Raw genomic sequence first — 26,148 nt, 5'->3', positions numbered from 1 at the left:
TCAGCCTGTATGCCTGTGTCTTCAAGCAGGTGTCCTTGTCTCCTGGAACACCTCGGGTTCAGGGTGCCTCCCTCCCCTTCCTTCCCGTATCCTACCCGCAAGGTAGATCATGACATAGTGTTCACATAGCGTGTGAGTCTAGTATACCCCAAGAAGTAGCAGGCTTATTCCTCCCCGCTCCACCTTTTAAGATGCCGTACCTTTAGAAGACTCACCCAACATACCTTCCATAGCAAGAGCTTATCTAGAATCAGCCCTCATAAATTTTCTCATGGAATTTTAAGTGACTTTCTAGCTGCTATGGCATTCATGGGTGAGCATCCATTCATGTTCCTTCCAACAAGTTACTTTCATAGGAAGGACACAACTGTGTATTAAACCTCAGAAGTGCTCGGTTTTAACCAGGGGCACAGTTGTTAATTCCCCCAAAGCATCAGTATTTTGCAGTAACAGGAATGGACAGATTCTCCTTCCTTTGGATATCTGGATGGCCTTTCCATTCGCATCTTGGAATGCAGCCGGATCTGTGGGCATGCAAAGGCACTAGATGCAGAAACGTATTTAAAAGAACCGGCTGTGTTGTCTGTCAGTTGGACACACGGCTGATGTCCTTGTTTAAATTGACTTTTTTTTTTTCTTGAAAGAATGGCCTTAGCCAATAATATCACTAATCACAAACGTAGGCAACATCTTGAGGAATCCATGACATTTTCACTATTCCCTAGCAATGGTGTCAGGGGCATGAATGAGGCTTTAGCCCCTCCATAATCCTCTACAGCTTTCCCAAAAGTCTGATGTGGACAGTTCAAAGTGCTAAACCCCAAACCTTTCCAGCTAGATTACAGTCCCTGAGGAATTAGAACGAGAAAAGTTCCAAAGATGCCAGTGTCACTATTACTTGCAAATAGTTATATTTAGTGACTATATTAATTTCAGGTATTTTACTGCATTAAGCATTTCTCTCCTCACCACTGGTGCCTCCCTGTTCCCACCTTTCCTTCTCTCTAGACCCACATTCACTCATCTTTGCAAGGTGGATCTTCTCTTCTGCTTCTGGTTGGGGGGAGGGACCCTTCTTATTTCTCGAAAGAGGGATACAGTCCAAAGGGAAGAGTGGAGGGGTGGCAGGAAGGAGAAAGAACGGAAAGATGTGCACCAGGCAGGGCAAGCAGAATGGGGAGGGCAGATCACACGAGAACGTGCTCACCTGAATGATTCCAGAAAGGATTGTAACCGTGGCAGCCACCATCACCTTATACTCATCTGCTGATGAATCATTACTCATCGAGCTATTAGAGAGTTCCAGAGCAGCTGTACTCTCCGACGGGGTTAATCTCACAACTACTGCTCCCACCATCATACTCAGAACTGGAAACGGACCTAATTAGCAGAGGATGCATTGTAGTCAATACACGCCTCCCTAAGGCACAATTATCTTTCAACCATAATGTAGAGGATAAAAAGACCGCTCCCTGTAGCTCTGGCCTCCTTCCCCAGCCCCCAGTCCCAATTCTTACAAGAAACCGTGACTGCCGTCCTGGGTTATGCACAATTGGAAATTAATCCCGTGCGTGGCTAATGGAGTCAACAAAGAAAAAGCAGTGTGAGCATTAATTAGCCAAAGAATTCACTTACCCACAGATATGTGTTTAGAAGTGCCCAAGAAAAAGTAGATTATAACTGGGAAAAAGGCTGCATACAGTCCGTAGCTTGGGGGGATGGTGACCAGCAGAGCAAATGCTAAACCTGTAAATACACAAGCATCAGGGTCTTTACTTCATGCAAGGGGAATCATAGAAGTCTTCATTAAGTCCTTCAAGTGTTTCAGACTGAACCTTAAAAATAAGTTACTTGATTAGCTCAAAGTGATTGACGATGTAAATGTAGGAGCTCAAACTATAATACTCTTAGAAGAAAATATAGGCGTAAGTCTTCCTAACCTTGGATGAGGCAATGGTTTTCTTATAAATGACACCTACAGCGTGAGCAACAAATTGAAAACAGATAAAATTGAGCTCTGTCAAAATTAAATGTGTGCTTCAAAGGATGCCATCAAGAAGGTGAAATGACAATCCACAGAATGGGAGAAATTATTTGCAAACCATATCTTGGATAAGAGTCTAATATCCAGAATATATAAATAGCTCTTGCAACTCAACAATACAAAAAATAACCTAATTTTAAAATGTGCAGAAGATTCATTTCTCCACGGATATACAAATTGCCAGTAAGCCCGTGTAAAGATGTTCGACATCATTAACCGTCAGGGAAATCAAAATCAAAAGTAAATGAGATACCATTTCAGACTCACTCGGATAGCTAAAACAAGAAAGGCAGATACTAGCTAGTGTCCACAAGGCTGTGGAGAAATTTGAACCCTTGTATGTGGCTAGTGGGTTACCATGTGGCAGCAATTACTCTCCTAGGGATATACCGAAAAGAATTGACACATAGGTTCACACAAAAACTGGCACACAACTGTTCATAACAACATTATTCATAATAGCCAAAAAATAAAAACAACCCAAAAGTCCATCAACTGATGAATGGATAAACAAATATGGTATACCCATACCATAGGATGACAGTCATCATGGAAAGAGGGGAATTACCCTCACATGCTACCACCTGGATGAACCTTGAAAACATTGTGTTAAGTGGAAGAAGCCAGATACAAAAAATTCTGTGATTATGTTTATATGAAATGCCCAGAATAGGCAAATCAATAGAGACAGAAAGTTGTTACCAGGGAGATGGATGGATGGATGGATGGATGGAAAGTGACTACTAATGGACAAGAAGGTTTGGGGATGGTGCTGGTGATAAAAACGTTCTGAAATTGCATAATGATGATGGTTGCACAACCTTGTGAATATACACAAAGAACACTGAATTTTATACATTAAAAGGATGACTTTTATGATATATGAACTACGTGTCAATGTTACTTTATTTTTTGTAAATGTTTTTATTCACCGTTGAGAGAGAGAGAGAGAGAGAGCGAGGGAGAGAGAGAGAGAGACAGAGTGTGAGCAGGGGTGGGGCAGAGAGAGAGGGAGACACAGAATCCGAAGCAGGCTCCAGGCTCTGAGCTGTCAGCAACACAGCCCAATGTGGGGCTTGAACTCACGAACCGTGAGGTCATGACCTGAGCCAAGTTGGACACTTAAGCGACTGAGCCACCCAGGCACCCCAATTACATCTCAATTTTTTTTAAATCTTTTTTTATTTTTATTTTTTACATTTTATTTATTTTTGAGAGACAGAGCACGAGCAGGGGAGGGACAGAGAGAGAGGGAGACATAGAATCCAAAGCAGGCTCCGGGCTCTGGGGTGTCAGCACAGAGCCTGATGCAGGGCTCGAACTCACAAACCGTGAGATCATGACCTGAGCCGAAGTCAGACACTTAACCAACTGAGGCACCCAGGCGCTCCACATCTCAATTTAAAAAAGTTACCTTGCAGTACAGCTACCAGCCCTGTGCTGATTCCGGAAACAATGTCACTGAGTAGCCATTCCTTTATCCGGTAGGCTGGTAACCAAGATGCTATGGGGAACAAAGACAGGGCGATTCTCTTGGCCTTTTGTGTGGAACAGCTGAAAACATTGAAAACCATACTCAGTTAATTATTATCAAATTTTAACGTTGGGACTTAATTGCAGAAGAAAATTGATAAAGGTGATACCATATTCAAGAATGAACGACCACGTTCACGACCTTTCCCACTAACATTCGCCTGCTTATCCATATGGACTGCCTCCTGGTCACTACCAAAGGATTTTTTTCCTTTCTTTCCTTCTTTCCTTTTCTCCCTCTTTCTTTCTTTCTTTCTTTCTTTCTTTCTTTCTTTCTTCTCCCTCTCTCTCTCTCTCTCTTTCTTTCTCTCTTTCTTTCAAAACATGCTGATTCTCTTTGGCCATAATAGAGCTTATGTGTCATCCTCAGCTTGGATTTTACAACGTTTCAGTGGAGAATTTTCCTCCGCCCTCATTTATTAGTCCTCTGATAGGGAAGTTGGGGTTGAGAGCTGAGACGATGTTCATTTTAGAGATTCCCTTTCCAGCTCTGACAGGGAGTAGGAGGTTTGGACACCAAAGATAAAAAGACTCTGGAGGCTATGGGCTAAAGCCAGAAAGGAGAGCTGGAGAAGTTAAGGAGAAGGTGTCTCACTTATTCCTCATACCAGTACCTTAAAAAGTATCTTACCTACAACACACTTTGAGATGATCCAGAAAGGTCTTGTGATGCCTCTGCTTCTTCTTATGTTCTTCCCCAAAAGCATTCGCAGAATACACTGGCCTGGCTACAATGTACTGATTCCCAATGGGTTCGATCATTTTGCTTGCTCTGACGACTGTGGTAAGTGGGAGACCTTTGGAACTGTGTGGCAAACTGTTCTTGCCTTCAGCAGGTTCAAATGCCTGAAACCAAACAGGGCTTGCTTCTTAAATAACTCGGAGATAATGTGATGCAATTTACAGATGAGTGATCTCCGAACTGAATGTTACCACCTTTTGAGATCAAAAGAGACAGGATTAAGGGACCTAGATTGTGTTTTGCGACAGTGATATCACTTTTTACTCCAGTGAGCTGGACGCAGCTCCTTTGGGTAAGTAAACAAGGGCTTTTATTATTTATTTTTAAAAGATCACCAAAAAGCAATAAAAATGGACTCAGTTTACTAATCAGTGAGTGCATTTTTGTTGCTTTTTTTTTATTTGTTAGGTGTGATCTTATCAAGAAAAGGAATTTAATTTTTTTTCCTTAGGAACGTTTCCAAGGTTGTGGCATTAGAGTCCTGGGACAGCTGAGATTTAAAGTCTATTCATTGCCCCTTACCTTCCTGTCAAGGCTATTCCATTTTATACATCTGAATTTTTGTAATACCTATGAAATGCTTGAACTTTGGGAAATTCAAGGATATTGCCCATTTATTTTTCTATTGTTTCTAGGAGAGTTTTTCCGACATGTAGCTGAGGAAACTATTGCACAAAGCAAGTATTACTTGCTTACTTCATTGACCAGTGAGATCTTTTTAAGAGATTTTGGCCAACTTTGTCAACCTCTCTGAGCCTCATCTATATCATTGAGCTTATAATACTCAAGGTTCAGGGCACCTGGGTGGCTCAGTCAGTTAAGCGTCTGACTTCAGCTCAGGTCACGATCTCACGGTTCGTGGGTTTGAGACCTGCATTGGGCTCTGTGATGACAGCCAGGAGCCTGCTTTGGATTTTGTGTCTCCCTCTCTCTCTCTGCCCCTCCCCAGCTTCCACCTTGTCTCTCTCTCTCAAAAATAAGTACGTTAGAAGTTTTTTAAAAATAATACTCAAGTTTCAAGGTAACTTTGAAGATTATATGAGAATGTTTTTACAACATCTGGAGCATCTGGCATGGCGCCTGGCACACTACAGACTTTCGCTAAGTGATAGTTCATATCCTAGCTATTTGCATTTTCTGCCTAAGATGTTTGTATTTTTCACTGTTGTTGTTGTTCTTATCTCAATCAATTTTGCAAAATCTTTTTAATGCACCTGACCTATTTGGCCCTCACACTCCTTTAAGGCGCTTCTTGTTCTTATTGTCCTCTTCCTACTAATGAGAAAATAATAGCATGCTCCTCACCACAAAAATCCAAGTACTCTTCCTCGGGTAAGAGAGCTAGCGGAGGGTCAAAAACACAGCTTCCGTTTTCAGATTTCTTTGCTGTGTCTTCTACAGCATGTGCAGCTTCTCTATTGTCCAACGTACAGGTGAGTGAGGACCTTTCCAACTACCATTAGCATTTTCCCCTGTAACCTTGTTTCTGTGTCACTACCCACAATCCCCAGAATTTTGTTCCCTGACCTCAATCACAGTTATTAATTGAATCATTTCAAACTAGATCGTACCTTGTGGCATGGAGCTCTCTCACTGCTCAAGGGATTTCCAGCATGTTTGCGGAGCTCAAGTTACAACCGGGAATCAGACGGGGCCGCAATTTCCGTTCCACCTGTCTTGTCTTTGACCACCCATTTCTCTCCCCCATCCTATTCCCTAGTGTCCTCTAAAGTCCTCTCTATTGATCTTCTCTGACCACTGTGGAGTGCTTCTGCCTCATCTTCTGGCTTGACCTCCAGAATTTGGGGTATTTTTGAGCTTTGTTGTGACTGTTAGACCTCCTCTGTTCTTCTTTCTGAGACGTCTCCCCTCCAAACGAGCTGCTTGTTTTCCTGGCCTCTTCTCTATCCGCCCCCCCTCCACCCGATCCCTCCACCCCAGGCCCCAAGTGTCAAATCTCACCAATTACACACTACTCCTCATTGTCAGAAGAATGTTCAAGAAATGGAATTGGCTCACTTATTGCTATGCATGGCACGGATTTTTGTCCTTCTGTGCCAATTACCGACAATACAGCTGGGGCGTTAACACTTCACAGCTAATCCCCATCAATGACTCTTGACACCTTAGATCTCTTGCAAACGCCGTCTGGAGTGTCTTTCAAGGACAGCTTTCATCCTGTGAGGTATCCCACCTAGCCACCCTTAGGATGGAGAAGACGCCAGCACTGTGCCCTTATTTCATATGTCAGATGCTGCCGTGGACAGAAAAGAGAGATTCCACTATTTTGTCACTTTACTCCTATTTTCACCAAGTTGTCCAGAAAAAGTCATCAACTCTTTCTTAAGAAAGTACTTCTTTTTCTTCCTTTTGCTTCTGTATGTTTTTTCTCTGCTAAGACACAGTTTGATTGTTTTTTTTTTCCCAGTTACATCGATGGTGGAAATAACTTCGTTTCTCTTTGCTTCCTTGCCGGAGGATGACCATGGCTGGTTCTTGAGTGGGTTCCGTCATACTTCCAGCTGGATCAAGGGCCTGGACCCCGCCATCCTGCCCCACATTGGAAAGTTCCTCCTCACCCCAAGCACCTACTACAAGGGGAAGCGCTCAAGGGTAGGCATCAGGGCAGCTAAAGAAATCTTTCCAGAATTTAGAGAAAGAGACCTTGAGGGTCACATTCCAGTCTTGTGGTTTGTTCTTTTGCTGCCATTCTTGCTTCCAAAGCTGCTGCCTCCTGGTCCACACGTAGCACACAATGTGAGCCACTGAATCAACCACTGTGATGGCAATTCTGCCCGGAGAAGGTCCAGATAGTCATAAATTACTGTCATTCTCCATTTCATCGTTTCTGGGATTCTTTAGTATGACCTACATTAGTTAGGAATTTGAAAACAATTTTCTTAACTTTTTTTTTTGTTTGTTTTTTTACCTGAACAAATTACCTTGCCTCGGAAATTCTTGGAAAAAAATTTTTCTTGGTTCCTAGAATTACAATTCCGGTCTCGTCTCCAGGATTACACCCATATTAATATATGCCTTTTCATGTTCTGATTTATCGTCATCCCTCACATTTCTCTCTGGGTTTCCTAGGGTGTCAGTGGCTTTTAGGGGATTGAAATTTTTTCTTAGGTATCTTTCCTCCTAATAATTTTAGAACTCAAAGCCTTGTTTATACACATTTCCACTTTTATTTCCTTTTCGATGATGTGTTATTTTAAATTTTTTGGCCTTTGTGACATATATGTCATATACGTAGACTCACATATATGCATATGTATAGACCTACTTGGTTCTGAGGCTCAGTCATACACACTCGTCTTTCTCGGCTTTTTTTTTTTTTTTTTTTTTTCTGAGCAGGAATTTAATCCTGGATTTGATTTCTGAGGTTCAGTTTTTTTAATTGAACTATTCTGGTTTATGAATAACTTTTTGATATTTCTAGTGATTAAGGATGATCATGTGCATTACCCCTCCAACCCCACCCTGCACCCAGTTCCACCCATCTCCACCCTGCAGCCAGGCACTGAGTGTCACTGCCTGCCTTCCAGTTACCGAGCACCTCCGCGCTGCCTGCCCCCTCCGCTGAGAGGTGTCTAATGGCCTTGACTTTTCCACTCCTCAGCATTTATCTATCCAAGTGTTCTAGTCTCTCTGAGCGCTGCCCTTTCTGCTAGGAAACAGCTCATTTGAACCCAGATGCTCCTAAAACAGTGCTAGTATTTCTCTTTAATTGGTGGTGATTTGTTTTTTTAATTTTTTTTTAACGTTTATTTATTTTTGAGACTGAGAGAGACAGAGCATGAACCGGGGAGGGGCAGAGAGAGAGGGAGACACAGAATCTGAAACAGGCTCCAGGCTCTGAGCTGTCTGCACAGAGCCCGATGAGGGGCTCGAACTCATGGACCGTGAGATCATGACCTGAGCTGAAGTCGGACGCTCAACCGACTGAGCCACCCAAGGGCCCCTACTTGGTGGTGATTTGAAAGCAGAAGGCAGGCAGGTATGCAGAGTATTTGCCAGCCCCCCCCCCCCCAATCATGGTAGATACCCGTACCACTATTGCCCAGGGTGGATGCTCAATGATCCCATCCTTCAGTAGGATCTCTGGGTACCCCTGCGCCAGTCAGGAAAAACCAGGGGAAGCAGCCCTGTTTCCTGAATTGCCCCTTGGACAATGGGAAATACAGTGGTGTCTTGAGGCTATACTTATGGGAGGAGGGAGATATAGAAGAACAGGCAGAATAATTGATTCAGTGAGCAACTTAGGAGGAGCCGCAATCTACAGCTGAGGACGAACCAGAAATCAAGGGTACCTAAAGCCCCCCATTCTGGCTGGTGTCAAACCAGATGGAAGCAGGGAGAGGGTGGCACTGGAACTGGAGAAGGCCAGATGGTGATTAGGAGTAACTGGGCTGGGGGTGGTGGGTGGGAGGGCGGATCCGTGCTGAGAGGAGAGGTCAGAAGGGGTCATGGGCTGAGGCAGGCAATAATTTCTGGTTAAATGCTGTGACTCCTGTGTGTTTCAGTCACTTTTGAAACACGGCAGGGTAATTAATTAAGCTATATTATAAATCTGAATCTAGAACTATTTCATTAGGAAAAACAGATGGGTCCATTATCACTTAGAACGTGAAAAACACTCCTGTTTTCCCCTGTGTCTTAGTGATGATCTTTCGAAAGCTATCAGCATCTCACAGACACTTCCAGATTGTTTTTGAGGCCAGAGTTTTTCCCTGCAGAGAGGAGATAAAGTGACATAGAAAGCAATTAGGGGTGATGGATCACGGTAAGGGTACCAAGGATGTGGAGCAGTTTCCCCAGAGAGTCCCAAGCAAGGCAAGATGCCCAAAAGAAAAGATTTTGGAATTTTTGTTTTTTGTTTTTTGTTTTTTGCCAAAATAATATGGATAATTCATACACCTCTTGCTCACTCATGGTGAGTCTTGCATTGCTGACTCGAGAAATTTGTTTCTGTGACTTACTTAATTTATAATGGTCTTTCGGTTTTTATATTTTTATTTTTTAAAGTTTGTTTAAGTAATCTCTACACCCAACATGGGGCTCAAACTTGTGACCCCAAGGTCAAGAGTCCCATGCTTTCCCGACTAAGCCAGCCAGCCACCCCTACAGTGGCCTTTTAACATCTTCTAGGAACCTAACTTTAGCTTCATATTAGTTGAGGCACTAAACATTATTAACAATCATTTTTAGTCACAATTATTATTATTGGCCATCCTGCTGAAAATGAAGTCAAACCCAAGGCAGTTAGGAGGTGTAGTAGGAGACAGTGAGATTTGGCAGCTAAATACACCTGGCTTCGCCGCTGCTTAACCCTGTTGCTAGGGGCAAGCCCTCCAAGCTTCTGTTTACCTAGTGGTGGAAGAGGACCCATTACCTTCCCTGTAGGGCTGTCGTCAGGATTGCAAGTAGGGCTGTTGTCAACACACTTCTTAGCTTTAATTGCATTGTTAATGGCCTCACGACAGAGTTTATATTGACTGGGTAGACAAGTTGTAAATTGGGTTTAACAAAAGTCTACCAGAACCTGTCTGAAAACGTTAGTGCTACCAACTTTTCTATGACTTCATGTCTGCTTTGCATTTATCCCGAGTGACCAGTTGTCCATTCTCACTGGTTTTATGTTAACATATTTGAAAGCACGCGCCGATCTAAGCTTCATAGCACGGCGTGCAAGGCCCTTTACTATCGGCTCTGGCCTGTCTCACTGGGTTCTCAACTTCTCCTCCTCCTCCCATATTTACCATACCTTCCATGCCTTCATGCATGTCGTTTCTTTTATGTGTGTTCTTCTCTTCCAACCCCTGGTGAATTCCTACTCATCCTTAAAAATAGTCAGCTGTCCCTGAACATTGATTTGTCCCTTCACTTCCCTCAACGAGCATTTATCGGCCTATTGTTTGTCAGGAACTCTGTCCCTAACGTAGTTGTGTAAGATAAGAAGATGTGGAAAGGCCTTCATGGAATCCCTGAGAAAGAGTTAATCATTTCCTTCTTGTACATACCTCGTATGTATTGCTCTACCATAGTGTACTACACTGTCATGATTTGTTTACAAGTTTCTCTCCCTAGTTAGCTTCATTTTCCCGGCGGCAGGGCCTAAATCTTACTCATTTTTTCCCTTTGCATAGATTATAACATAGAGTAATTGCCCCAAAAGGTTTGTTTACATAAACTAGACTGGGGACAAAAGATGAAGAAATGGTAAATGACGGTAATGGTAAACTCCAAAGTTTATATGCATTTACAGGGGGAATGCCCAGAATGATTGGCACGGATAGCAAGTTGTAAGAAGAAGGGCCATGAATGTGGGTTGGAATTGAGGAAGGTTTCATGAAGGAACTGTGGGTCCTGAGTTTAACCTGAAAGAACAGATAAGTTCGGGAGAGATGATGGGAAAGCAACAGGATATGAGCAAACCATGTTCAAAGGATAGTGACCCAAAAACTGGAACAGAAGAACTTCTTTGTTGGCCGTACAACTAAGTTGTTAGAGAAATGTTAAAATATGCCATAGCAAGGAGTTTCAGACCCAGTAGGTGAGAGAAGAATGAAGAGGATCCCTGCACTTTCTATAAAGGCTTTAGTTTTTCCAAGCACTTTTACTTTTTGCCCTTGAATATTTATCCTAAGAAGTAGGCACAGAAGGTAGACGTTGTTATTGCCAATTCACAGCTGGAGAAATTGAGATCTGAGGAGATACCTGTCACAGCTAGTAAGTGACAGAGCCAGGACAAGAAGCCAGGACTTGTGAGTGATTCTCTCAGAAACACACCTCCTGCTGCCATGTTGCCGTGGGGCACCCAATTGCCCTAACTCCGAAGAGAGACAAGGCCAGAGAACAGAGTTCCAGGTGGGGACCTTGAGCCTAGAGCCCCTCCCCCCATGTCTCTACTCTCAGTATCACATGCACAAAATACGGGCCATTCTCACTTTGTGAACCGTTTTGTGTCTTGGTTGAATACGAGCTATTTAGTAGATATTGATACATTGGTTAATTTATGTGCATACTCCTTTATTTATCCTGATGGAAGACGCTAGGTATGTATTTACTCGCTGTAAAAGACTTGTTTCTGAAATCAAATAGTTGTCTCCTAAATTCTCAATAGGGACCATCTTTTTGTGGCTAACTTTCACTACATGGTTTCTCTGAATGACACTTTGATTTGGGAAAAGAGAATTATTTAGTCACATGATTTAATACTTAGTCTCTCACTTGCATATTTAAAGCCTGTTGGGTTACCTTTTCTTGGCATTTTAAAGAAAGAAAGAAATTTTATCTCATTAGGGCTGGTAATCCATAGGATAAGTACCCATGCACAGTTCATTACTCATGGCATATGGCGTTCTACTACTTTCCAGTGACAATTTCCTTCTCTCTCTCTCTCTCCCTTTTTTTCTCTCTCTCTCTCCTACTTGCTTCATTCCCTTTTCTCCTCCCTCTGCTTCCCTTCTTGGACTTTCTGGGGGTGTCTAGCAGATAAATCCCTCACCTCTGGACCAAAAGGTCTTTCTCAACACCTTCTAACAGCTGATTCTATCTCCTAGAAAAACCATTCCTAAAAGCTTGCTTTCTTTCCCAAACTTCAGAATAGATGATTTACCTATAAAGTCAGATTTGGGTCTGGAGTTAAAAGAATTATGTGAATAATTAAGGCAAAAACCTCTACTATTGTTGAAAAGGCTATTTAAAGCTTAACAATGCAGACAACGATTTATTTGGTTAAATCAAAGTCTACTCAAATATTTACTTCACAACGCTAGAGCTCTGGGCATACATTTTAAACCTATTGTTAGTGGAATCATTCGTTCCTGCTCATGCAACCCTAACTTCTAAATAGGTTTTGACCAGAAGACATACCATATTCAAGAAATAGCAGACCAGTTGGAGTAAAATGATCGTAAGTTTGGTTCCTACCTGGGGCACACTCAGTGAGTCACTTCAGCGACAGCAGAAAATTTCTGAGATAAGTTGTCAGGTTCTCAGAAGTGTCCATCCACTTAGGTCTATAGGCTCTGAATGCATCCATATGTATGGAGATGTCTATATGTAGGTTATGTAAGGCAGTGGGGAAATTACCGTTCTGTCAGCTTTAATAATTAACTTTCATTAACTTTTACAACAATGGAAAGACTCCAATGTGGTCTTGACCTTTGAGACTCCGATCAGCAGAAGGGATGGTGACAACAGTTTCCTCAAGTTCCTTGTGAGATTATACCACTCATTGCACTCTGTGTGCATGTGTGTGTGTGTGTGTGTGTGCGCGCATGAGAGAGAGAGAGAGAGAGAGAGAGAGAGAGAGAGAGAGAGAGTTTTATTGGTTTGCAGAAATTTACACAGAGAGGTGCACATGTAAGTTAAAAACAAATCTCTGGGGGCGCCTGGGTGGCGCAGTCGGTTGGGCGTCCGACTTCAGCCAGGTCACGATCTCGCGGTCCGTGAGTTCGAGCCCCGCATCAGGCTCTGGGCTGATGGCTCGGAGCCTGGAGCCTGTTTCCGATTCTGTGTCTCCCTCTCTCTCTGCCCCTCCCCCGTTCATGCTCTGTCTCTCTCTGTCCCAAAAATAAATAAAAAACGTTGAAAAAAAAAAAAAAAACAAAAACAAATCTCTGCAAGTGTTACCTCCTTGACATTTGACCTGTCAGTCTAGAAGGGAGGTCCTAGTGACTTTCAAATTTCTAACCCCAGCCCTCCAGACCCACATATTTAATTGCCTACTCATCATCTCCACTTGGATGCCCCGTAGGCATGTCAAACTTGACACATCCAAACCTGAACACTTGATTTTTTTCTCCCTAATCCGCTTCATCTCTAATCTTCCCCTCCCAGTAAAGAGCACCCCCTGAACTCACGTCAGAAACCTGTTGCAAACACTCTTCTCTTGCACTCTCCCCACACCCAGCCAATCTATCATCATCAAGGCCTGATGAATCGACTTCCAATATGTATCACAGAGCTATCATTTTCCATCTCCACATGTCTCCCTAACCTGAACCACCACCCTCTCTCGCTAGAGCCCCACGCTGCCCTTGCTTCCTCTCGGTCCTCTCAAGTCTCTTTGCCACCCATAGTTGTGATCTCTTTCTGCTAGACTCTTCGAGGAGCTAATAATTATCCTTAAGATGAAAGGCCTCCAAAGTCTTGCATGATACCCCCCCCTGCTCACCTCTCCAACGTCATCTGGTCTTGCTCTCTCCATTGTTTTCTCCACTCCAGCCACAGTGGCGTCTTTTAGTCCTCTGAATTTTTCACCTCCTTCTAGACATTGTTTCCTTTGCTTAAAAGCTCTTCTTTCCTGCCTCTCTGGCTTTACTTAGATTCAGTTTCTCAGAGAGAGCCCATTTGATCCCAGAATCTAAAGCAGCTACTCTAGTGGTATTCTTCCGTAGCTTCCTGTACTTTTCTAACATAGCATCATAATTTTAAGATAAATGTTTTTCGACTTCTTGTAATGGTTGCCTCCCTCATTAGAAAGAAAGCTCCATACAAGCAGGGACCTTGGACTGTCCTATTCATACTGTGAATAAGTAGCTAGAATAAACCTATCACAGAACTGGTGGAATGACAGTTAAATGGATGAATTATATTCCACACAACACAATTCCAAAAGAATTTGGACGAGTCACTAGAGTTTGTTCTAAATTAATGTCACCTGTATTTTTTAAAATCTTTTTAATGTTTATTTATTTTTGAGAGAGAGACAGAATGTGAGCGGGGGTGGGGCAGAGAGAGAGGGACATGCAGAACTTGAGGCAGGCTCCAGGCTCTGAGCTGTCAGCACAGAGCCCGACGCGGGGCTCGAACCCACAAACCTTGCGATCATGACCTGAGCTGAAGTCGGATGCCCAACTGACTGAGCCACGCAGGCGCCCCAATGTAACCTGTATTTTTAAACTTGGCTCAACCAGATACTAACTGTGTAATTGAGTTAGATATGGCATCATTTAGAGTATATAATAGTGCTTTTGAACTATTGTGCATTGATCAAACTGTGTTCTTAGGTTTGGTTGCTAAAAGAATTAGAAAATAGTGCATGTAAAGATAGGATCTCAGAACCATGAATCAGACAAAAAATGATTTATTTTGGAACAAACAATAGTTTGGTGAGGGTGACAGGATACAAGTTGAACAAAGATGAATCAAAAGTATTCCTACATACTAACAATAACTAAACAGAAAATGTAAAGAAAGAAACGTGTCATCGGTAACAGCAACAAAAGCTATTAGGACAGGTAGGAATAAATTTTACCCAAAGACACATAAGACTTTTATAGAGAAAATTGCAAAACATTACTAGGGACCAAAGGAAACTTGAGAAAAATGTACAGCCATCTATCTTCATGAATGCAAAGGCTCAATATCAAAGATAAATTAACCTATTACAAATTACTCTGTTACATTAAATGTTACTGCAATACCAGTCTAAAAGTTTTCCCCCCATAGAACTTGGGGAACTTGTCCTGAAACTTGTATGGAAGCAAAAAAGGGCCAAGAGAGTCAAAACTATTCTGGTGAGGAAAAAATGGGAAGACTCGCTCTGTCAGGTATAAAGACGTATTACAAAGCTTTGTTAATTCACGCTCTCGTTGTGCTATGGGACACAAATGGAATAGAATGGAAGGCCAGAAACATATATTAAAACTTAATATACGATGGAGGCTGCATTATAGCAGAGAAGAGGTGAACTGCTCCAGGATGGCTATCCACGTGCAACAAGTACAATTTAGACCCCAATTTCACACCATACACACAAAAATTTTTTACGTTGATGAAAGACCTAAATGTAAAAAGCAAAATTTTTAAACTTTCAGAAAAAAAAAAGAATACCATCGAAATCTTGGGATAACATATTTTCTTAAACAAGTCACAAAACTGTGCACATCGTAAAGGAATTTGGTATCAATAAACCCTACTTTGTTTGAATTAAAAATGAAATTCACTGTAACAAAAGTGAAGACAAGCTGTTAGACTGGACAAGATATTTGCCCCAGTTAAGTCTTCAGAAAGTTTCATGTCCAGAATATACAAAGAACTTCTACGAGTCAACAAGACAAAAGGCAAAATCTCCATATGAACTGTCAATTTCCGGGGCACCTGAACTGCCAGTTAATATATGAAAAGATGTTCACCAGTAATCTGGAAAAGTAAATCAAAACCACAGTGAGGTACATTTCACACCTTTCATTCGGAGGGGTGGAACTAGATTTGGTGGAGCCTGAAGTTTATATAATCTGTGGAGTTCATTTTAAGAAAAAGAATACAAAATTACAAATACGAAATGAGCTGTGGGGCTTTAAAGGGCCCCCGGAAAATGAAAGGCTCTGAAAGTTAAGCTCCATTTACTTCGTGGTAAATCTCTTTTGCCTGCAATGCCTGAAAATGCCAAGGGTACCAGGATGTGGAACAATAGGAACTCTTACACTGCTGTTGTGCATATAAACCGGGGCAATCACTTCAGAGAGCAGTTTGGCACTGTCTTGTCCAGTTGAGGGCACACGTATTCTGAGACTTGGCGGTTCTCTGAAGTACATATCCTTCAGAAATGTTGCCAAGTGTTCGGAAATGTTCATAGCAGCAATGTTTTAATGGTGGTGGGGTGGATATCCTAAGTGTCCAATTATAAGATGATGAATAAAGAAATTATTCTTTGTTCATAAAATGGAATTGCATACAGTGATGAAAATTAATGTATTAGAGCTGCACATAACACGAATTCATCTGGTAAGCAGAAATCGAGTGAAAAATGTTATGAAGTAAGTGCAACATGATTCTGTTCGTATGAAGCTAAAAAAACATGAAAAATACATACGATTCAGAGACACATAGCAACTGTCTAAAAGCAAGCAATGGAATGATAAGAAATTAAGGATTGAGGTTACTCTTGTGGTGAGTCGGAGGAAATTTACCGGGGAGGACCTACTGACAGGGCTTCAACTGCATCTGTAACATTGTTAACATTTCTTTTTCCTACTGCAGATTTCTTTTGTGTTAAAATTTGAGGTATGAGTTTCCTAGGGTGATCATAACAAAGTACCATCAAGTAAGTGGCTTGGAACAACAGAAATTTATTCTCCCACGGTTTCGGAGGCCAGAAATCCAAAAGCAAGGTGTCACAGGGCTCGGTCCCCTGAGAGACCCTGGGTGGAATCCTTCCTTGCCTCCTCCTAGCTTCTGGGGGTGGCCACAAGCCTGTGTTCTGTGGCTGGCAGCTGCGTAGTCCTGATTCCTGCCTCTGGCAGCGCTTGGTGCTCTCACTGTGTCTCTGTCTTCCCTTCTTTTTATAAGGAGACTAGTCATTTTAGATTAAGGGCCCATCCTACTTCAGTATGACCTCATTTTTACTGATGACAGTGGCCTTATTTCCAAATAAGGTCATTCTCAAGTACCTAGTTAGGACTTTAACATATCTTTGGGGCGGGGGGAACAATTCAAGCCACTCAAGGTGTAATTTACATGCAGCGGAATATATAAATCTTAAACATATGTTTTGTGAGTTTTGACAAATACCCACTTGTGTTAGGTTCTATTGATCCTGTAACAAATAACCACAAATTTAGTAGCTTAAGACAGCACAAATTTATTATCTTATAGTTCTGTAGAACTCACTGGACTAAAATCAAGGTGTTGATTGAGCTGTGTTCCTTTCTGTGGGCTCTAGAGGAGAATCTACCTCCTTGCCTTTTCTAGTTTCTCCAGACATTCCACATACTTTGGATCTTAACCCCTTCCTCCATATTCAAAGCCAGCAGTGTTAACATTTCTGTGCCCTTACTTTTGTTGCCATTTTCTCTTTCTGACTATAGGTGGGAAAGATTCTCTACTTTTAAGGGCTCATATGATTAGATTGAGCCCACTCAAATAGTGTCCTCATCTCAAGGCCCTTAACGTCAATCATATTCCTAATTCCCAAAGTCCTTTGTGCCACTTAAGATAACATATTCACAGGTTTGGAGCATTAGGATATGGATGTCCTTGGGGGCCATATTCTGCCTGCCATCCCATGTAACACCCATGCCATCAAAGTATGGAACATTTCAGTCCCCCAGAAAATGTCTTCATGCCTCTTCTCAGTCAATCTCAGCCACCCCCAGGGGCAACCTCTGTTCTGATTTCTATCGCCTTTGATTAGTTTGGTCTGTTCCAGAACTTCATGTAAATGGGGCATACAGTATGTTCTCTTTTCTGTGTAGCTTCTGTCTCACCGCATAATATTAAAAAAATTTTTTTTTAATGTTCATTTATTTTTGAGAGAGAGACAGAGTGCAAGCAGGGGAAGGGTAGAGAGAGAGGGAGACACAGAATCCCAAGCAGGCTTCAGGCTGTGAGCTGTCAGCACAGAGCCCAACGTGGGGCTCGAACCCATGAACCCTGAGATCATGACCTGAGCTGAAGTCAGATGCTCAACCGACTGAGCCACCCAGGTGCCCCTCACTGTGTGATATTTTTGAGGTTCACCTATGTTGCTACACGTATTAGCTGCCCATTTTTAAATTGTTGAATAGTATTCCATTGGATGAATGCACCAAAATTTGTTTGTACATTCTCTTGTTGACGGACATTTGGGTTGTTTCCAATCTGGGGTGATTGTAAACTTTCTTGTACAAGTCTTTTTTGGACACGTGTTTTAATTTCTATTGGATAATGAGTTAGAAGCATTGTTGGGTCATGGCATAGGAATATATTAACTTTATGTGAAACTACCAACTTGTTTTACAAAAGTAGTTTTACCAGTTTAACTTCCCACCATCCATGTATGACAATTCCATTTACTCCTCATCTTCACCAACATTTCGTATCATTGATCTGTGCAATTTTAGCCATTAGATGAGTGCCTGTTTTATTCCTTTTTTTTTTTTTAAAGCAAAATGTTTTTCCTCAAACAACAAAATAAGAAATATTCCTCAAAAGGTTAGCTCAAGTTTCAAGGGTGTAAAGCTTTGGGAGGATACGTTAGCTAACTGTTTTTAATGCCATTGTATGATTATAACTTAGAAGCACTCTTAAAAAATTAGCAGCTATTGAGCCTTAACATAACAAATGTTACTGATTTACACATATCCTAGGAAATAAATCTTTTCTTCATAATCTTTTCATTATCACAATTGACATGATGCCTTGAATTAAATACTTCTCTTGGATTTTCAACATTTTCCCATTTCCTGAACATGGAATAAATAAATAAATAAATAAATAAATAAACATGTGTCTTATTTATTTATCTTTCTATCCCTGGCACAGTGTTGGAAATATCACCGGTGCTCTAAAAGGCTTTTGAGTGACTAACACAAATAAATACGCATATTGATTTAAAGCATGAATATGAAAGACCAGCGTTATCTATCCCTCTTTTAATAGAAAACAGACTTTCAAATTTGCACTAAAATCATAATTTGATAACAGCTAAAAATTTGGGTTGAGATAAATCCTTTTTATCCCATTCTTCATTTATGGTGGAAGAATCTGCTTAATTGAAGAAGAAAATGAGCACTTATAAAAAAGAGAAGTCGAAGACATTTGATGTTCATGTTCTAAACCACGAAGTTTCCATCCACAAAGTTGTTTCAGATGCGGTATCATGTGACTCATAACACTTTCGAGATGGGTGTTTTTATTTTAGTAGCCTGGTATCACCCTCTTCTACAACATGGCGTGGCCTACGAAATGTACTGAATTCTATTAGAAGAGCCTCCGGATAAAATTTTCATGAATCAAACCCAAGTTGAATGTAACAGAAATGCCTGTCTGGGTTAGAATTCAGAAACCCCATTAGCGCTCCGTAAAAACGTGTGTGAGTGTGCAAGTGTGAATTTTTCAGTGGCCATAGTTCTCATCGGATTCCCAAAAGCCAAGAAATATGAAAATTATAGAGCAGAACTAATAGATTTAATATCGCGGCTACACTGACGTGTCAAACATATCCATTTGTATATAACGATTAGTGGACTCATTTAAATATTTATTCATTTAAATAACTCATTTAATAACTGTATTAAATAACTATTTAAGTAACCTGATTTTTCTTCAGAGTTGACCATTTAAGTGTTTGGCTGAGTACATGAAAACAAATTTCCTGGCAAAATGAAGGTGCATCCCCAGATGTCATTGACAAAATGGGCAGAAATTACACCAGGAGGCAAATCTCTCAGTCGGGAAGAGAACTAGAAAACTTCAACTCTCCTAGATTAACTGTTAGGTCTTGACTTTCAGTCATTACTGATTTTTCTAATAGAGTCCAGGGTGTTTTTTCACAGATTCAATTTGCCCATGCAGAGCATCTTTCTCTGTTTCCTTCAGGATTTAGGCAATAAGACAGTTATTTGTTTGTTTATTCCTAAAGACAGACCCCCAAACGATTCCTATCCATCAAAGAAAATAATTCCCAGTTTAATATGAATCTCTATTAATCCCTCTTAGTGTTGAGACCAGACACTGAATGGAAACTCGAATTTCAGAATGGAGAAAAAAGATTCCAACAAACCAGCAATCAGCAATCGGAAGCAAATCAGGAGTGTGCGGGTGGCTAAGTTGGTTAAGTGACTGAATGGATTTAGGCTCAGGTCATGATCTCATGATCTCACAGTTGTGAGATCGGCCTTGAGCTTGGCGTGGAGCCTGCTTAAGATTCTCTCTCTCCCTCTGCACCTGCCCTCATGTGCCCATGTACTCAAAAGATAGCCCATGCTCTCTCTCAAAAAAAAAAAAAAAAAAAAAAAGAAGAAGAAGAAGAAAAAGAAGCAAATTAAACCTTTTGATGTCTTTTATTTTGGTTCAACTTGAGACTTGGTTTAGAAAAAAGCACACTGGGAAGAGGAGATGCAATCCCGTAGAGTACAGTCGGGTGGAAGCCTTTAGAGCAGAGTGACCTCGTGGAGGCCAAGTCATCCTGGGTGAATCCAGGGGTGGGCGTGGTGCACAGAGGGAGTGGGAGGTGATGCCGAAACATTTGCAGGAAGTACATTTTGTCCAAACTTGAAGACGGTCACCTGGGGCTCACAACTCTGATTCCAAGCTTAAGTCACATTTCCTTTATTGTTTATTGTCACTCCAGTTTGTTTTATTATGTGTGGTGGTGTGATAAGACTTCTTAATAGCAATATTGGACTGAAGGATTACCTTTTATATGTTTGAAGATAATATTATAACCTTCTGACCTCACCATTCTGGGCTCCCCTCCCATCCCCCATCTTCATTGCAGAGGTGGGACTCCCAGTACAACAATGGGCGTTATTGCCAACATTCCTTAACGGTTTGGAAGGAAGCCAACTTCATCTTGGGAGGATTGTAAAGAGTTGGCAGGGTTTCCCACCAGTTTCATCATGGTAGAATTTTCTAGTAAACAGTAAAGGTTTCCAACAAGAAACGGTAAGAGTCACCAAGACTCCGGACATCTGGACACTCATAAGACTGAATGGATCTATTTTTATTTTATGCCAAAACAAAGGGGTCCTTTTTGGCCATTTTCTTAGTTCCTGATGTCACATGTTACACTTTTTGCTTATTTTCTGGAATTCTTATCCTTTTGTCCATGATCGTAAGTTCTCTTTATTCTTCTATCTCTGAGAGCAGTCACCTTCTGGCTTGTTCTTCTATCGGCCATCACCTCTGGTTGCCTCGGCTTTGTTTTGTTCCTCCGCTTTTTTTTTTTTTAATGTTTATTTATTTTTGAGAGAGAGAGACAGAGAAGCAGAGTGTGAGTGAGGGAGGGGCAGAGAGAGACAGAGACACAGTCTGAAGCAGGCCTCAGGCTCTGAGCTGTCAGCACAGAGCCCAATGCGGGGCTCAAACTCACAAACCATGAGATCATGACCTGAGCTGAAGTCGGATGCTTAACCGACTGAGCCACCCAGGTGCCCCTGTTCGTCTGCTTTTCTAACTCTACATTCACTCTTTTAGAGGAATTCATTCTCTTTACAGTCATGGTTCCAAAATCAGCATCTATCTCTCTCTCTACTCATTCAGGTGTAAATCTCATTCTTCTAGTTGCCTACAAGAATGTTCCCTTTAAGCCACCCTGCAGCTTCTCAAACTAAGAACATCTAAAATTACTGTTACCATGGGTCCATACTAGCACAGTTCAGGGTACTCCTCAAGCAAAGTTTTCCCACAGTCAAGCCCTTTTCCTTCTCACCCATGAGTCCTTTCTGTAAATTCTCATTGATTCAAGTTGAGTAAAAAACAGCAGGTAAGTGGATGAAGCCCCAAATGTGCTACTCAGTCCCCAAGAATTTGCATCAATATCTCTCTCTATCATATTATTTCATTTTCTTTTCTACTTTTCCTTAATTTGACTCAAATCAATCCATTTGTCTATTGTCCTTTCCATGTTCACTTTCTACTTTTACAAGTTACGCATGCACATTGTAAAAAAAAAAATAGAGTTACATCGTATGGAAATGCACAGAATAAAAATGAACGTCTCCTTCCACCACTTCAACTGTGTTTTTCAACAAACAAAGCTAATCAAGAGAGAGCATAGAATTTTCCATTATATCAATAGATTTAGATAAGAAGAGAAATTATAATAATCTTTTACCTTCTGTATCTGTTTAAATAGCACTGACCTTTGAAGATTTTTAAAGGATTTGGTGGGTGCAAGACAAAAATTCTATTTTTCCTCTGGATGTGCTCATAGGACAGGTAGACATTGCTACCTCTGCAAATGCCGAACAGAGGAACTGGAAGCAAATAGTGGCTAAAATAAGCAAAGCAGATAAGCCTTGTATAGGAGTTTCCCAGAAGAACCAACCACGGCTGGGTAAAAGCAGATACCATCTGGTGTAACCAGGTACTTATGCCCTCGGGTTCTGTCTTCTTTCTTCTTCCCCACCTCCCCCTCTGCTGGTGTGTGAGGCAGAGCGGTGGGCTCACCTCCCCTCACTTGACATAGATCATTTCCCAGGAACCATCTGTCTCCAGAGCCCCAGGCACAACCATTCCTAGGAGTGCTCAACAGTGCCCTCCGAGCCTCACTGATCATCTTGACAAAATTCTTCATAGGCCCTCTCAAATAAATATCATCCGTACAGTTGGTTTTTTGGACTGCGTTGGCCATTGATTTATGTACACATTGAAAAGCGTATTGAAAAGTGTATTATTGAATAGTACACAGGCATATAATTTTGAATTGATCAGATGTGAATGGCTGTGGTCATTTCTAAAAATATATGTATAGATAGATAGCATCAGGCATTTGGTTACAAACAGACATAACTCTGCTACTGAAGCATTGTTCTTATGAGGAAATCAGATTTGATTGACAATCTTTTGATTTATTAGACCTTTTTGAGGAATGCAACCCATTGTAATTTTAAGAACTGCTTGTTCTAGTGTTATTACTATTTATAATCACTGGATATTTGTTGAATTCATTATGAAGAGATTGAATAGGCAAGTATAGCCAGCTTTATCGCAATCTTTACCATGTAATCGAAATTGTAGAAATAGAGGGAAAGAACATATAAATCATGGGCACTTGGGTATGAAAGGGAAGAAAAATTGACTCCCTTTATTGAAAAGGGAGGAGTTTTCTTGACAAATTCACTAATGCTAATTACAGTTAGTGCTGTTTTGCTCTATCTCCAAAAAAAATTAAAAACAGGATTCCCATCGACTTTTCTCTTTTGTGCCAGTAAACATTAAAAAATATTTTATCGTGGGGTGCCTGGGTGGTTCAGTTGGTTGAGTGCTTGAGCGTCCAACTCTTGATTTCAGCTCAGGTCATGATCTCACGGTTGGTGGGATCAAGCCCTGCATCTGGGCTCTGTGCAGAGAGTGGAGCCCGCTTGGGATTCTCTCTCTCTTTCCCTCTCTCTCTGCCCTTCCCTTGCTTGTGCTCTCTCTCTCTTTTTCTCTAAATAAATAAATAAACTAAAAAATTTTTTTTTACCGCCACACTCTGTGATGGAAGCTAACCTAGCAAGGAAAGGCAGCCAAGATCAGAGGACAGGCTGTTATCTTTAGAGACATAATCGTTAGCTCAAAGTTCATTACCTTACATTTAATTTAAGTGAGTTATCAGCCCCCAAATGTTATCTTCTACTTCAAACATTTATAGAGCCCTGAAAAATCTTCAAATTGTGTTAAGTCCCATTGGCTTGTCTTTCACTCTTCGAAACAATGTTGTCATAAATAAACTTGTGACCGTCTAGTCCCTCTTCTTGATATTAAGGTATTTGGTGAGACCAGACTCAGCAATTAAGGCTAAGACCCCTTGGTTAACCCTTTCCTGTCTGCAGATATTCATTTTTGTCTTTATCCTTTCTTTCCTGTTAGTTTGAGGTAACTCATTTCCTCATATTCAAGTTCTTAGATATTCCCCCCTGTGTTTATAAAAGGAAAAGTTTGACACCCAAGAGTGTGAATTGGACATTCCCATATCTATTGTGAGTTTCAGGGTGTGCATTGCAAAACCTCCAGTTCATGTAACAAAAATCAGCATCTTCTTGCTCTTGATGTAATTTTCTAACAAGTTTGCTTCGCTTTGTCTTTTATCATCCATCCATTCATCCATCCATCCAGCTTATTTTACAGCATTAGGAAAAAATATTGTTTAAAATTCAAATTAAATTATATAAATGATTGCCTTCCTTCCTCTTCTCCTCTTCCTCCTCCTCTTCCTCCTTCCCTTCCCCTTCTTCTTCTTCTTCTTCTTCTTCTTCTTCTTCTTCTTCTCCTCCTCCTCCTCCTCCTCCTCCTCCTCCTCCTCCTCCTTCCCCTCTTCCCTCTCCTCCTCTTTCTCCTCCTCTTTCTCCTTCTTCTTCTTCTTCTTCTTCTTCTTCTTCTTCTTCTTCTTCCTCTTCTTCTTCTTCTTCTTCTTCATTTTCTTCTTCTCCTTATCCTTCCTCTTCTAGGAAAATCTAAAGGATTAGTGATACATGAATTTCCTTGATTAAAATTCATGGCCCTTACAGGGCCAGGGAATGATTTTGCTTCTATTTTTCTTGCTGAGAAGATTTCAGATGTGGTGGTGAGTTATTTTGAACCATGTGGATATAGGCAACAGCTCTAGGGAAGTAGAACAAGGTAGAAGAGCCAAGGTTTCTGACACCCTAAAGACTCTCTGCCAGCCCCCATAAGATATCTTTGATTTTGTGTTGAACAATATCATCTTCTATTACAGTCTTACAGCTTGTCCAGGTAAAGAAGTTAGACTCTTGAATCCATACTTCTCAAGGCTTCTCAAAAAAGTTTTTTTACTGTTGGGTTTTTAGCTAATAAGGAGGCTTTGTCACAACTAAAATTAGTATTAAAACTAATGGCCATTCTCCACCCCACTCCCAATTTTTTGCAATGATTCCAATTTTAAATCATCTGTGTCACTGTCCCTTTAGTGCATATGAACTTGTAAAACTCTGTATTCCCACTTTTTTGTTGGGAAAATACTATATTGTTACTGAAGTAGATAGCTTTTGGCTGCAAATAACCCCAAAATAAATCCCCAAATCAAATAGGTTTCAACATAAAGAAAAAGTAATGGCTCATGCTATTGAAAAGCTCAGAGGTAGGCTGTAGGTAAAGTTTGGTCTGGTTTCATTTCTTTGAGAATTTCTTGGCTGTGCTGTCATTGGTAATTTCCATCATCAGGTTGGATTTTCCTTGGGAGAATGGATGTAGAGACTATCCAATTCCAGTGGTGTTTTTAACTGGATCCCTGATGGCCCAGCTATCTTTCCAAGTGCCCTTCCAGCTGGTGTGACCACATGATCAGATCTGGCCAACCAGGTAAGGGCAGAAGGGTTGGAAACAGTTTTTAAGCCTGACTTTTAGAGATAGAGTCCTCCTTCCACCTTTTTCTTCTTCTCATTGGATTTTGGATGTGGCAGTGAGTCATCTTGAATCATGTAGATGAAGGCAACACTTTTGAAGACAAACCACCTTGAATCCTACAGATTAAGGTGGAATAAGAGGAAACAATTCTGAATTCCTGACCCTGTGGAACCACCATGCCAGCCTTGAATTACTTATCCCTCAACTGTAAAATGGGGGAGAAAATACTCCTATTTTGTTTAAACAAGTTTGAATCTCTGTAGAACAGCCAAGAAGGACCCTTGGGGTCTCTGAGACCCTTTTAGTAGATCCCTGAGGTCAAGTCTATTATAATAATACGCTTGTAAGCTAAATAATGGTCCCTTAAAGATATCCACATTCTAATTCTTGGAACCAGTGAACACATTACTTGAAATGCAAAAGGGACTTTGCAAATGTGATTAAGGATCTTGAGATGGGAGTTTACTTTCGATTATCTGGGTGGCCCAGTGTCATCACAGGGACCTTATAAGGTGGAGACAGGACAGCTGAGTCAGAGAAGCAGCTAATGATGCTGCTTTGCTGTTTTTAAATTTTTATTTAAATGCTAGTTAACATACAGTGCAGTATTGGTTTCAGGAGTAGAATTCAGTGATTCATCACTTACATACAACACCTGGTGCTCATCACAAATGCCTCCTTAATACTCATCACACATCTAGCCCACCTCCCATCCACCCATAATCCTCACTTTGTTCTCCATCTTTAAGCATCTCTTATGGTTTGTTTTCCTCTCTCTTTTATCCCCCTTCCCATATATTCATCTGTTTTGTTTGTTAAATTCCACATATGGATGAAAAGATATGGTGTTTGTCTTTCTCTAACTGACGTATTTTGCGTGGCATAATACACTGTAACTCCATCCATGTTGTTGCAAGATTTCATTCATTTCAATGATTAATATTCCATTGTATATATGTCACATCTTCTTTATGGATGGACATTTGGACTCTCTCCATAGTTTGGCTATTATTGTAATGCTGTTATAAACATCAGGGTGCATGTA

The 26,148-nt window shown here is 41.0% G+C and overlaps 1 protein-coding gene across 2 annotated transcripts in view; it reads right to left on the bottom strand.

Moving 5' to 3' along the window:
* Window positions 1-22,071, bottom strand: part of SLC26A3 (solute carrier family 26 member 3) — a 45,364-nt gene extending 23,293 nt beyond the window's left edge. The window contains exons 1-5 of one of the 2 annotated variants that reach the window (XM_053896755.1): window positions 21,899-22,071; window positions 4,209-4,423; window positions 3,459-3,598; window positions 1,636-1,746; window positions 1,208-1,380 (exon numbers count right to left, since the gene is read on the bottom strand). In XM_053896755.1, coding sequence (XP_053752730.1) covers window positions 1,208-1,380; window positions 1,636-1,746; window positions 3,459-3,598; window positions 4,209-4,339 — 555 coding nt within the window. In that variant the 5' untranslated portion in view covers window positions 4,340-4,423; window positions 21,899-22,071. Of the gene's footprint in view, window positions 1-1,207; window positions 1,381-1,635; window positions 1,747-3,458; window positions 3,599-4,208; window positions 4,424-12,254; window positions 12,368-21,898 lie in introns of those variants that run through there. The other variant, XM_019451167.2, reaches the window with a different exon arrangement.
* Between the last annotated feature and the right edge of the window lie 4,077 nt (window positions 22,072-26,148).

The sequence above is a fragment of the Panthera pardus genome, unplaced genomic scaffold (assembly GCF_024362965.1).
Source record: "Panthera pardus isolate Hobbes unplaced genomic scaffold, ASM2436296v1 HiC_scaffold_8, whole genome shotgun sequence".
Lineage (NCBI taxonomy): Eukaryota > Metazoa > Chordata > Mammalia > Carnivora > Felidae > Panthera > Panthera pardus.
This window is presented reverse-complemented; position numbering and strand designations above follow the sequence as displayed.